Genomic DNA, 13,878 nt, shown 5'->3' on the forward strand with positions numbered 1-13,878 from the left:
GATCGATCAACTTGGGTATATTCAGGCTGTCCATACATGGTTTGAATCCCAGCCAGTCCTTGCTGATCTAAGCCGAGATTCAAACTTTCTATGGCTGGCTTTAGATATTTCTGGTAGTGGCCAATGTTGAAGATTTTTTCGGCCATAGTACAGGTTAGCAACACAAGGGGTAAGTGTTAACCCTCATCTTTGCAGAGAATGCCTTTAAGAGAAAAAAAAAAAAAGAGGAAGATCATGTTAATGCTGCAACTAGCATTAACTGTAACTAACTGACGTGAAGCATGCAAACCTAAAGCTGAACTCCAGGATAAGTACATATTGTCTAAAATACATCAGTCATATGTACTGTTCAGAAAACAAAAAAGGTAGAGATGCCGCAAACCAAACCCCCGTTATACAAGACATTGTAAATTATGGCTTCAGCCTAATTCCTTCTGCCCACACCCCTCTGGCGCGCTTCGCCCCATGGGTGGGGCAAAACGCATCAATGGGGCGCTGCCAGGAGGAGCTAGGCTGAATCATATTTTACACTGTGTTGTATACCAGCTGGGTTCTGTGTGAGGCGTCTCTACCTTTTCTTTTTTGATGCGTTGCCGGCAGCTTGGATGATCTTCTCTCAATGCCGGCACCCGACAGGCTTTTTTTACATAGGTCATATGTATTCTTCTTTGATTCTTGATGAGCTCTGTGTGTTTCTCTCAGATCTGTGCAGTAATCAAGTGTGGACTGCTCTCGCTTTTTTGTAGGGTGACTGGTCTTGTATCTGCACCCTTCTAGGAAAAAAGAAGTCCAAACTGGCACACCAGCTACATTTTTGTTTTGAATAAGAGGGGATATGTCAGAATTGCCTCTCTCAATCAGGGTTCCTCCTGAGGATGCTAGGGGATTCTTGAGCTGTGACAAATTGATTTTCCACCTACACGGACCATTAATGTAGGGGATCACCTCCACGCAGAATATTAACCTCTTTGAGCCAAATATGCGGTGTCTCGGTGGCCAGGCCGTGCCACGGAGCGACTGAAAATTTGCGTGCAATAGAACTGTGCCGGGAGCGCATGCCCTGCACGCTGCTGGCACAGTTACAAGCGACTAACTGAAAGCTCCTTTTCGCTGCTTTAAAATGGAAGCTTTCCGATGTGATCGCCAATCACAAATAAGCCCCGCCTTCCTGCATTCTAAAGTCCATAAAGGATTAAGTTAAAGGTACAAATTAAAAGGCCTGAAGTGGGTGGGGTCTGCTGGGTTCCTCCCACACTCTGCACAGGCCTAGTACAGAACAGCGATAATGTCACTGCTACTTGTACAGGGTAACATCTGGGTTTTCGAAAGCATTTAGCGAAGACAAAGTGGAATTATACCCTTTGTGGCTACTGAAGAATTTATTTACATTATCTTTTTTGTGCCTGGAGTTCAGCTTTAAATTGCCCAATGAAAATGGTAACTTTGCCCAACTATTCTTTTCCAACTAAGTTGTCTCTTCAAATGGACATATAAAAGGTTTTTAAAATAAAAAGACTTTAAACTATTATGCACAAAAATGCTTTAGAAATAGATTTACTATATTCCTGTCAATCTGTTGTTTGGACTAACAGAGGAGGTTCACTCTGAGCAGTTCAGATTTTTTTTTTTTGGTACGTACGGCCTAAAAAAAACAAAAAACAAAACAAAAACAAACAAAAAAAGCTACACGGTGTCAAAGCTAAAAAAAAAAAAAAATAAAACTAAAATAAAAATAAGTTCAAGATTTAGGCTACATTCACACCTGAGCGTAGCGTTTTCGCGCGTTTTTTTACCGCGATTTACAGGCGTTTTTTGTGCAGGCGTTTTTTGATTGAATAGATACCAATGGAAAACGCCTGTAATCTGCCCAAAAAGAAGCTCATGTACTTTTTTGAGCGTTGGGCGTTTTGTATACAGCGTCAAAACGCTCAGATGTGAACAGGGGCCATTGAAATGAATAGGATTTGTCTTGTTGGGTGTTTTGAGAGCTGATCCTAGAGCAAACTCCCCAAAAACGCCCCAAAACGCCTAGATGTGAACGGAGCCTAAAGCTTATAGAACCCAACCCCCATTTTGTTTGACTACCTCACCAGTGTGTTCGTTTTGACAGTTATGTGTAAGAAGGAGGGTGGGGGAGAAACGGGACAAAACAAGCACTCAGTAGCTGGAATTCTGAGAGCGACTTGTCAACCTTTTACTATTTTTCTATCTATATAAAATCTATTATGTTCCACATACTTGAAAGCATTTGTGAAGCTCACATGGCATGCTCTGCAGTAAAAGTGTATGTCGGGGGGGAGGGGGAAGCATACATACATGTGCAGTACATCTCTGTAACACATGCACATTTCTCTGCTTAAAATAAAAATGCTACAGAAAAATGTATAGCACTTATTTGTTGCGCGGTTTTAAGAATGTAAACATAATACAAAATATTAAAAAAAAATCAAAAAGTCCATGATAAAGACCTTCTGCCACATTGTGCATAAAAAGAAATCTCAATCCTCATGCTCTCCCACGTGAGATCCACCACCTCTTACTGCTGGTTTAGACCTGCAAATTATAGTCCGGTCTAAAAACCACTATATAACAGAGGGATACTACAGCAGCCGTATACCAGGAAGAAGGGAACCTCAGGGGACTTCAGCGGAACTCCTGTTTAGTCACCTCATCAGCTCACACCAGAAACATGGGTCCGGCAAAGAAAGCACAAATCTCATAACAGAACATCGCTGAGTTTATTAACATATATACTATAAGGCTACTGTACAGAATGTACAAGATCGCATGTAACAGAAAATGCTGCTTGTCCCGCAGAATGAAGACGTCAGCACAGGCTCCAACCCGACGAGTTTCGTCACACAGGCCGTTCGAGGGACAAGTGCAAAAAAATATCTCTTGATTTCTGTTGTCTTCCAAAGTTCCTGTAGTGAGCTGACAACTATGCCTATGCTTTACGGAAATTCCAAGCAGTGCTCCCTGGTTGGGCCAACTGAACATCCCTTTCCAATTAATGAAAGATGTTCTGTAGTCCAGAAGGAGAGAACTCAGGGCAGAGCTGAGAACACCAATTGGGATTTGGGTGCGGAAGGGGCAATGTTGTCACTGCTATTATTAAGGGGCATATTAAGGGGAGGGGGGGACATAGGGGAAATGTGCATGCATTGCAGAGATGTACTGCTTGGCTTGCTTTTTTTGCCCAGACACTTTAATTGAGAAATTTCTTGCCAATTCTTCCTTAGAAAACCATATGTTAAAATTCTGGTTTTCCTCATTTTAAATATTAAGAATAATAAAAAAAAAAGCCCAAACTGGCACACCAGCTTACTTTTTTGAAGAGGGGATATGGTCGCTTTTTTCAACTGGATTCTGTAGACCCCTAGGGTTCCACCTGAAGCTACTAGGGCAGGGGTCCTCAAACTATGGCCCTCCAGTTGTTCAGGAAATACAATTCCCATCATGCCTAGTCATGTCTGTGAATGTCAGAGTTTTACAATGCCTCATGGGATGTGTAGTTCCGCAACAGCTGGAGGGCCATAGTTTGAGGATCCATATACTACTACTAGGGGGTTCCTTAAGCTGTGGTAAACCAATTTCCTACACTGACCACTCGCCAATCATGCTAACGTACATGAGATGTAGGCGAATAGATTTGTTAGCAGGTGTCCCCCTGAGAACTGAAAATTATTTTAATGGTTCCTCAGGAGTAAAAAAGTTGAGAAAAGCCTCATATATATATATATATTCCTACGATGCTCTTCTGACCCCAACACCACACGAGGCCTTCCTGGATACCTCTGTAGTTCGCAATGTGTTGGGACATTCACTGTTTTACTTGAAGTGTTCTTATTTGTTTTATATATTTTCAGTTTTTTTATTTCCTTCCTTTATCTTTTGTACTTGAAAAGTGTATAAAGAATGCATTAAAATGTTGGGATGCATGGAATAGGTTCATTCTTTCGGGTGAAGGGACAACCCTCTTAGGGCTATGAAATGTAGGCAGGTATCGTTGTGATGGTATGATGGACTCTTGAACTAATTGACCGTTAGTCCGGCAGGAGTAGGAAAGGATTCCCCCCCCCCCCTTTTTTGGGTTTTTAAATTTTATTTTGCTTTTACGTGCGTATGTTGGGTTTTTTTTTTTTTTTTTGCATGAATAAAGGTAGAAAAAAAGATAGGGTGGAGAGAAGTTGTGCTATTTTAGTTATGCTATGAAGATTATGCTGTTAGTTGGAAGGTAATACATGACATGAGGCCTGGACCACTAGGTATTTGTGTTCTAGTTGCTTATGAAAGAAATTGTTTTTATCTCTATTTATTTTACCTATTACTTGCATGATCATGCAGTTTTCTTTTTTGTACAACCCTACTTTAAACCCTTAACAAAATTTATAATTGAAAAAAAAAAAAAAAATGTTGAGAAAGACCAATTGAACTTTTGTCGTGAAGAAAGGAAAATCTTTATAATGTTAAAAACCTTCAAGGAGGCTAAACCTCACACATTCTTCTAAGAAGTCTTTTAATGGTTGTCAGTCTACCTCCTAGATAGATTTCCTCTCAATTCCTGTGGAAAAAAAAAATTCTCAGTCTTTGGAATGAAGACAAAGATAGACAACAAAAGAAAAGACTTAATTTGAGGGTCATAATTATCTGGTAAGCCTCTCTGATCAGCGTGGGGCGTGCAGCCCTCTGGATTTGTCATTTATTTCACCAAACACTAGCAAAAGGAAAAAAAGAGTTCACAAGATTGTATAAATTCAAGTTGATTTGTGTACTGACTTTTAGATGAAGTCTACGTATGGACATTTATCATAAGGGCCTATACATGGACATTGTTTTGCCGCTCCATCGCGGATCAGTTTTTGCGGTCCCGGTATATTGCGTTTTTTGTAATTTTTTTTACTATATAAATCATTAAAATGAAATATTTTTCTGTTTTCCATAGCTCTTGCTTTGTCTCTCAGTATCTTTTATGTGTTTAAATGAGTTTCTATTGTTTTAAAAGTGTGTTTAAAGACCTTAAAATGCTTTTACACGTACAGTGACAGTAGAGCTGCACGATTCTGGCCAAAATGAGAATCACAATTTTTTTGCTTGGAATAAAGATCACGATTCTCTCACGATTCTCTGTGTAACATATTTTACATTATAAAAAAATTGGGATAACTTTACGGTTTTGTTTTATTTTTTTTATTTTTTTATTCATTAAAGTGTATTAATTGCGTTTGAAAGACTGCTGCACAAATACAGTGTGACATAAAAATTTACAACAATCACCATTTTATTCTGCAGGCTCTCTGCTAAAAAAAAAAATATATATAAATGTTTGGGGGTTCTAACTACTTTTCTAGGAAAAATAAACTGATTTAACTTGCAAGCAACAAGTGTAGGAAAAAGGTTTAGTCTTTAAGAGGTTAAAATTCCTTCCTCCGACAGAGGGAAAGAAAAGATACAATGTAATCATTTGTGTTTACAGTTCAGTGGGAGACTAATGCCAATAGGCTTTTGCGGGAGGCTTTTTTTTTTTTGACAGCTGCTCCCTCATAGCTATGTAAAGAATCGAGCAAGTGTCATGTTAAGATTGTCAGGGGGAGTGAATCGCGATCTCGATTCTGTTACGATTAATCGTGCAGCTCTAAGTGACAGTTAAAAAAAAACATGCCTACAATGCATTTTAATAGGGTTTTTCTATTTCGCGGATTTTCACTTTTCGCGGCTGGGTCCGGAACGTAACCCCCGCAATGGAGGGGCGTTTACTGTACCTTTATTTGCAGTGCCGGGACAAGGTTATCTGGAGCCCAGAGCTAACATACCAAGTTGCTCCCCTCGAAAGATGTAAGCATTATGTGCCAGCAAAATCTTTTGCTTTGCTTTTTACCAATAAAATAACAAAAAAAACCCCCCAAAAAACAAAAGGTTATGTTTCAATTTACAACTGTTTAAGGAGACAACTTAGTTGGAGACTTTATTTTACCCATTTATCTTTAGATCTATCACTCTGAGACTCAGAACATCAATGCAGAGGATCAATGGATTACATGTCAAATAGAAAGAAGCGATAACCACATTATAAATGTACCCTTTAAATCCATGGACGTTTGTCAATGACATATCGTTTCTTTGTGCGCAAACACTAAAACCTTGTCTTACAGCACCATTTCGGTTTCAACATGACAGGTCCAATGTGAAACAACAAGAACAGCTTCATACAAAGCTATACGGCAGATTTAGTAACACACTTTCCTTGAGAATTACATCATTTGGAATGTTTTTCATCAATTCATTTCAACACACCTGAAAACCATTTAACCAAAACTGGAATACAATTATGCAAAAAATAGCTTTCTACTTAAAAAAAAAATTAAAAAAATGTAAAACCTCAGTGCAAACGTCATCTGCAAAGGATTGCAGAGATCACATTACATCAACGTGCGCTGTTCCACTCCCTGCTAATGATTCAGGAACTGAACAGTACAAAACTCCCCACTGGATTAAAAAAGACATTTTTTTATAGTAGAATTCCAATTTGGATTTCCAATTATACCTCAGTTATTTAAAAATGACATTATTGCAAGTACATAATTCTTATAAAGTTGTAAAAAAAAAAAAAAAAAAAAAAAAAAAAAAAAGGAAAAAAATCACAAACCACCCTTCCTGATGCGAGACGCAGGAGATTAAAAATGCGTGCTTTTTAAAAAAGTTCCACAAAAGTTTTATCTATACAAGTTAATGCTTACACACGAGTTTCATTTACCAGTCCATTTGTGCAAATTCAATGTTCAAATGAGTGCAAATTAGTTGTTATATAAATAGAATATCTGTGACCTAGATGCATATTATGTTGAGGATTCATGACCTGACAAGCCTGTTTTTTTTTTTTTTTAAATGCATTTCAGGAAAAATGGAAGAGTAAAAAAAAATAAAAATAAAAAAAAAAAATAAAATCACTTAAAAGGGTGCTTACCATGAGAAGAGACTATAAAATGTATATGCTGTGAAATATAAGGTTAGGATGCAATTCATTAATACAGTTTTTGTGTATTAGCCCCACAAAAGTACGGTCTCTAGTAATTGAGTTGCGCGGCAACATGGCAGAATGAGGGTGCTAGTCCACCCCAGATTATGGCATGCTGTGGGCATGGTGTACCAAAACCTTATGCCTCGTACACACACGATTATCGGCCGACCGATCGCCTGACTTTTGTCCAAGTTGTGTTTTGTTGGTTGGAATGTGCCTAGACTGCACACGAATTTTCTCGGCCAACAAAATTCTACTTCAGAAGTGATGTCATGTGCTGGTTTACTTTCTGTGTATTTTTTCTTCTCTGAGCATGCCCAGTCTTGCTCATCAGATTTTTGTCTGCCAAAATCTGTACTGACTGACGGAAAATCAGCCATTGTGTTGACGGCCAACAAAAATTTTATAGCCTGCACACCAGATTTTTTTTCGGGCCGAAAAGTCGGAGTCGGTTGTCGGAAGCATCATACTAACAAGCCGAAAATCGGCCGATCGGACGTTGGCTGAAAATTCCCGGCCAATAATCGATGCGTGCGTACAAGGCATTAGGGTGGAATTAAACTCTACTTTTGAACTTGGACCTACAATAAGGTTTACTTTTAGGTACAGTAAATATCTCCTAAATTCTGCACTGTCCAGGAGATATTCACACTGGTGACGTCATTGGCGCATGCGCTCTGAAGTGACGGCATACCATAGACTGCCTAGGCCCTAGAGTGTCAAACACAAGACCCAATAGGCCATTTCTTGTGATCCTCACACTTCTCCTGCAGCTGCGGTACCCCCCTCATCTCCGCCTCACCTCATCTCAGCAGTAGGCAGCAAAGGGGGCAGAACTTCTCCTCCAGACCGGGCACTTTCTGCCTCAAAGCTCTACCTCATGCAGCACAAAGTAAAGGGGGGGGGGGTGCACTGATGTAGGGAAGGGTCAGTGACTCTCAATCTCTGTTTGTGATGTATGGAGGGGTGGAAATCTTGTCTTACAGATAAAACCGACCCTTTGAGGGCAAGCATAATGCTGATGAATTTGACACCCCTGGCTTAGAAGATCAGCTCTTGCAAGTCACATGACCCACAAAGCCTCTGCTGTGCAGGCACAACAGGACACACTTGTAAAATAAAGTGGTGGAAACAATAAGAAAGACCTGTCCAACCCAGTGCAAACCAGGAGCAGTTTGACAGCAACACAAAGAAGGAACCTAAAAATAGAATAAAAGAATTTGGTGTTGGAACACAAAAACTGTACCAAGAATTTGCTTACAAAGCTGACTCTTCAGTATTGGTTTTAACAGTACATCAGCTCTCATGATATATGCCCTAAAACCCGGCATCGTCAGCCATTTAACAAAAAATAAATGTAAGCCTGCAAATTCTATACAAACCTGTGACTGCGACAGGCAAAGATACCACCACCTCTTGTTACGTCATGATAACTACACAAAAGTCTAAGATTATTTTGCAGCTACATAAGGAAAGGCTATATTCTGAAGACTATTGGTTGGCTGCTTACAAAGCAAGTCCATTTTAAAACTGGAAGTACAGGGAAAAAACGGAAGCCCATGATTTCTAACAAAATGAACTCAAATGTCTCCTATTAATTCTAGCAAACACAAACTTTTTTTTGTGTGTTAAAAAAAGAAAAGAAAAAAAGGGTGGGGGAAAGCCGTTGGAATAAAAAGCAAACATAGGTGTGCCTAATTTCTGCTACAGTACAAGTGCGTGTGCATCAAGTATTAAAATGCAATGCTTATCACAATTACGTGTCTTCTAGATAAAGAAAAAAAAAAGATAAATAAGGCACTGTACTTTAACAACATTCACGGTTTTAAAAGAAAGAAAAAAAAAAAAACACAATAAGTTACTTTGAGCACCAAAAAAAAAAGAAGAAATCAGAACCCAAGACTTTACTCTTCCCTTCCCCATATCCCAAGCTTCATGATTCCTACAATAGTATGGTTTAACGGTAGGTTTGCTACAGTTTAAAAAAAAAAAAAAAAACAATTCAAAAATGTTCACAATTAATGCAAGTTACAACTGTACAACAAAAAACACAGGTAACCATTTTAGTTTCTCATTTAAAATTCAAGTGATCATCTCCTGCTTTGCGTGGAAGAGTCCGTCCATGACCGGTTTTTCCTTTTCTCCAGAAACTGAGTTTTTTCTGACGTTTGCGACCCGCTACACAACTTCCTATGAAATTTCTTCATCCACGGCTGTGATGCCCTAGTGATTCTCTGTTCTGACAGAACTGGGGGAGCCGGTCGCAGTTTAGATGATCTTGTCTGACACTTTCGAACGACAAGTGGCGTTTTGCTGGATTTATTTTGCATAGCAGTTTTTGTTTTCCCTTTCTGTAAAATCGTTGCCTTAGCCGCTTGAGCTTTCACCTCTTGCTTTTTCGGAGCCTGGAGTTTCGAAACCGCCTCCGTTCTTTCGACTTTTTTTGTTGGTAGTGCATTTTTATCGTTAATCTGCCTATTTTTATCCAGCTCTTGTTTTATTTCAGTCTTTCTTCTTTTATTGGCCTGTACATCTGGCTTTATTAACTGGTCATCTTTGGGACGTTTTCTACCTCTTTGCTTTTCATCAGTTAAGACGGGGGTATTTGCAGCAGCCTGTGAATTCGGTTTTTTAATGCTTTGCACAAGGTCTGCGCTTATTCCTGAATTTTGTGCCACGGTCGCTTTGTGTTTTTTTTGTGGCGCAGACGGATGATGTAATTTTTCTTGAAAATGATTGTGCTTTCTGAGGATGTGGGCACTAGCAGGTTTATTGGTGTGAACTTTTGATCCCGAGTACCTGGAGTCACCAGCACCTTTTACTGAGATTTTTGAAGTCTCGGCAAGCTGCGCTTTGTTGTCCAATTTGCTGAGCGCGTTTTGGGTTTCGGCATTATTACGTGCCGGGTACACAGAAGCAAATTTCTTCAGGTATTTTTTCAAACGTTCAGCTTGCAGTGTGTGAGGATATAAACTCTGCTTGGAGTACTTCTGTGTAGGTGGAACGGGAAGCTGATGCTCTTCGGGGATACGGGTATTTATTTTCTTCACTATCACTAAAGATTTAGTTTCCGTAGTTTCCAAAAACCATCCACAAACGTCAGATAATTTAAAAGAGTTCATAAAAAGCATTTGCATTGGAGAGTATCTCTGCGTCTCCTCCGGGGTTTTGGCTTTCCGCACCCTTTTCTTGCTTTTCCAGATTTCTTTCAATTTGTCCGCTTTGTTTTTAGACTTGGACCCAAATGTCGCATCTCTCTCCACTGAAATCCAGTTATTGTGAACAGAGGAATACCTGGTATTAAAACTGGAGATTTGTTGTTGGCTTTCTTCCTCAAAACACCAATCCATGAATTTTGGTCTAACCATTTCTTTGTCTTTTGAACTACGTAAAGAAACGCTCCTGTTAGTAGAAGCAATAGCTTTCTTACATTTTACAGGTTTTTCATTTTCTTCAGAGAGGCAATCCAATAATATTGCTTTGTTAGGCTTCTCTTCATGCTCGATCAATGGGTTTAATGCAACACATTTAGTTTTACTCCTGGTCCGAGCAAGGGAAGGCGATGTAGGTGCTGGAAGCTGCTTACTACATTTTTCGAGTTTAAATGAACAATGATTTTTTAAAATGCCTTCACTTCCGCTACTTTCTTCACCTTCAACCTTTAAGCAATTTTTGCTTTCTGAACACAAATACACCTTTCTCTGATCAGAGCTTATTTCAAAATTTACGCTCACATTTTCTACCCTCTTTGGAGTAGAGGAAATAGTATTTTTAAACATTCTTTCAGAAAGTAACGCTTTTCCTTCAGCAAACTGATCACTTAAAAATTGCACAATGCAATTTTTGTCTTCAAGGCTTTCTTCAAAATTTGAATTCATTTTTGGTAATGGTCCATACTGTGCAGCACATTCAGTACTGAACTCCACAGACCTACGGGATGATTTAGTGCTTGAAAATGGAGAGATCTGAATGTGGAGAGAAGCTTTTTCCTTTGAGCATTCATCAGTTTGGCTTTCTCGGCTTCTAAGACGTCTGTCTGATGGGAGAAGAGTCTTTTTAAGCTTTCTTTTTGACGGCGTTAGATTTTTATCATTGGTATTATTGCATGGAAAAGGATTGTCCAACATATCTAGTCTGGGCCCATTAGAATGTATTTCTCCATTTATCTCTTTGGTTTGTAAAGATTTTTCTACGTTGCCATTATTTTCCCCTTCAAATGAAGTAACAGAATGACACTGCTGGACATCTTGTTTTGTCATGGACCCGTCCTTGATCTGTAGGTCGCTTGGCTCACAGATTTTAGCACATGTATCTATAAGATGATGAACATCTTCAGCCGAGATCCTATCAACGTGGTTTCCGGTTTTTGAGCAATTTATTAGGTCTGGAGGCTCTGCAGTTTCTACATTTTTTAATTCTGCAGATTCCACGTGGACAGAACATTTATCAGAATATTGTTCTACGTAAACTTCGTGAAAATGCTCAGTTTTCTTTGGACTTGTAACACTTGAGCTGTCTTTGACCATCTTCTCTGTAATATGTCCTCCCAAATTATTCACATTGTTTAAATAATCAGAATTTTTCTGTACAGCACCAAAACTCGGGGCTTCAATCGATTTTTCCACTATGCCATTTGCAACAGTGTCTGAACTTAAATGTGCAGGTAAAAGTTCAAGATTTTCAGACATCATTACTGAACTCTCAAGAGTCTTGGAAATTGTTTGACATGGGAGGCAATCGGGAGTAGTAGGTGCCATCCCATCATTTTCAATTTCAGTTGAGTGTGGAAATACGGAACAGCTAATGGAAGGGAAAACACTTGAGTTTTCTAAAGGAACATGATTTTGTTTAACTGTTGACTCCTGAGAAAACAAATCATTAGAAGCTACCTCTTTTGCGTTATGATCAGAAAGCATGGTCTCATCTTCTAAAGACACAGTTAAGCCCACATCTAGTGACACCAGGGTTGCATTTTTTTCCTCATTAACAGACACACTAGCATAGGTAACTTCAGATGGAAGCTTTATAGGGCAATCTCTGTGTAAATTGCTGATATCCATCGGAATATCCTCTTGATTCACAATGGTCTCGGTAGGTTTCGTTTGCAAAATTTCATTTGCAGGATGGGGTCCTGAGAAATATGGATTTTCATTTCCATCATGTGCAGCAGAGAAAACAGCTAGCAAAGAGTCCGGCACTGCATTTGCCGAGTGCACCACCATACTTGAAATTTCATTGGCGTTACCAGATTCTTTGCATATGGATGGGTCCAGGATTATATTATTTTGCAGTATTGAGTTAACAGTACCTATATGCAAACAGGTCTCTTCTGAATGTTCCAATGACAAGTTATCAGTAAGAGGTAGTGTCTCTGTGCCAACTCCATCAGGAATAATTAATGCTTCAGCAAAATGTAATGCACAACTTCCTTCGTCCTCAACTTTGGAGCTTCTGACCAATGTACGAACAGTGGACAACTGACAGCATTCGTCATTGACAAGATACCCTCGGGTGCTTTTCCTCGCCGTGCTTCGCGGACAAAGAATTGATTTAGGAAAGTGGTATTGCGCCGTAATTGGTTCACTAATGTAAACTACATCGCACTGGTTATCGCAATCACTTTTTCTCAAGCTAGGGATATTTTTACATCTTTTAGCAGTTTTCGAATGCATTATATTTTCATGTGATCTGATTTTATGTAAAGAAGCCACAGAGTTGTCATTGAGAGTCTGAAAACTCTCGTAATGATTTAAATGAGTTCCAAGCTTTGCTACTACAGTTTGTACAGAGTTTTGTTTTAATTTACAGTCGCTGTCTTTCTCTAGATTAGTCTGCCTGGGGCTAACGCACTGCGCGTTTTCCTTGTCTGCAAATTTAGGTAGGTTAATGAGAAATTCAGCTTCCTGAGCACTGGTTACTGGAGTCAACTTTAAGTTACTGTGCGAGAAAACGCAACAATCTGAAAAGTCAGTCTGTAGAGGTTCCGATTTTTTCGAGCACCCAGTTTCATCGGATTGCAGCAGTGGAGAGTTTTCGGCCGGCTTAATGTGTAAGATATGGTTTTTTGGAATATTTTCTTCTTGATTTGGGGAGTGAGAACATTTTTTTAAAAAAGTAATCTCTGCCACAGGATTTTCCTCGACGCCTAATTGAACTTGAGGTTTTAAAATCTCTATAGTCTGTGCCTCTTCCTTGGGGAAGTTTTCCATGTCTGCGCAAACTGCAGCAGTATTTATGGAGGTCTCAATGCTAGTTGGATGGATACTCATTTCCTTCGTACACTGGTCAGGAACACAATGGCTACCCTCTTCTATGTTCGCAGTCTTGACATCCAATATAGAGGCAGTTTGACTTTTGGAATTCACAAACGGCTCTTCAGTGCACAAACTATTTAACACAAGTATAAACTGCTTCTGATGATGTGCACACAGTTTAACCATGAACTTTTCCAGTGTTAAACTTGTGGAATTGCAGGGGTCTACGGCTTTTTCCTCTGTTTTCTGTGTGCTAAGTAAAAAAAAAAAAAAAAAAATTAAAGTTAGAAAAAGCAATTACATGCTGCTTACTTGTCAACACATTCCTAGCAAAATTTTTCTAAAGAGACATTGTGCTGTTTTAATGCTCTACAAATGTTTTTAAGGGAGGAGAGCAAGGATTTAACCTGCGAGGCTTCAAGTTAACTTAATAAATGATCCTTCAACATTCCAGAATCAATTTTATTCTACTGCTAAACTAATGTGACAATCCCAAAGCTTGAACATCATTCTTTATTTATAATGCAGAGGAAAAAAACCTCAGGGTATCTGTAAAATGGAGGCCAATACACACAGAGAACACTTATGACTGGCCTAATTAATGCA

General features: G+C 39.1%; 1 protein-coding gene across 1 annotated transcript in view; it reads right to left on the reverse strand.

Moving 5' to 3' along the window:
* Positions 1–9,025: 9,025 nt before the first annotated feature.
* Positions 9,026–13,878, reverse strand: part of LOC309564615 (uncharacterized protein) — a 46,378-nt gene continuing 41,525 nt past the window's right edge. Inside the window, 1 exon segment of the mRNA XM_082269272.1 lies at positions 9,026–13,525. Within this exon segment, the coding sequence (XP_082125398.1) occupies positions 9,109–13,525 (4,417 nt within the window). The 3' untranslated portion in view covers positions 9,026–9,108.

This window comes from Pelophylax lessonae (genome assembly GCF_965119305.1).
Source record: "Pelophylax lessonae genome assembly, chromosome: 9".
NCBI classification, from domain to species: Eukaryota; Metazoa; Chordata; class Amphibia; order Anura; family Ranidae; genus Pelophylax; species Pelophylax lessonae.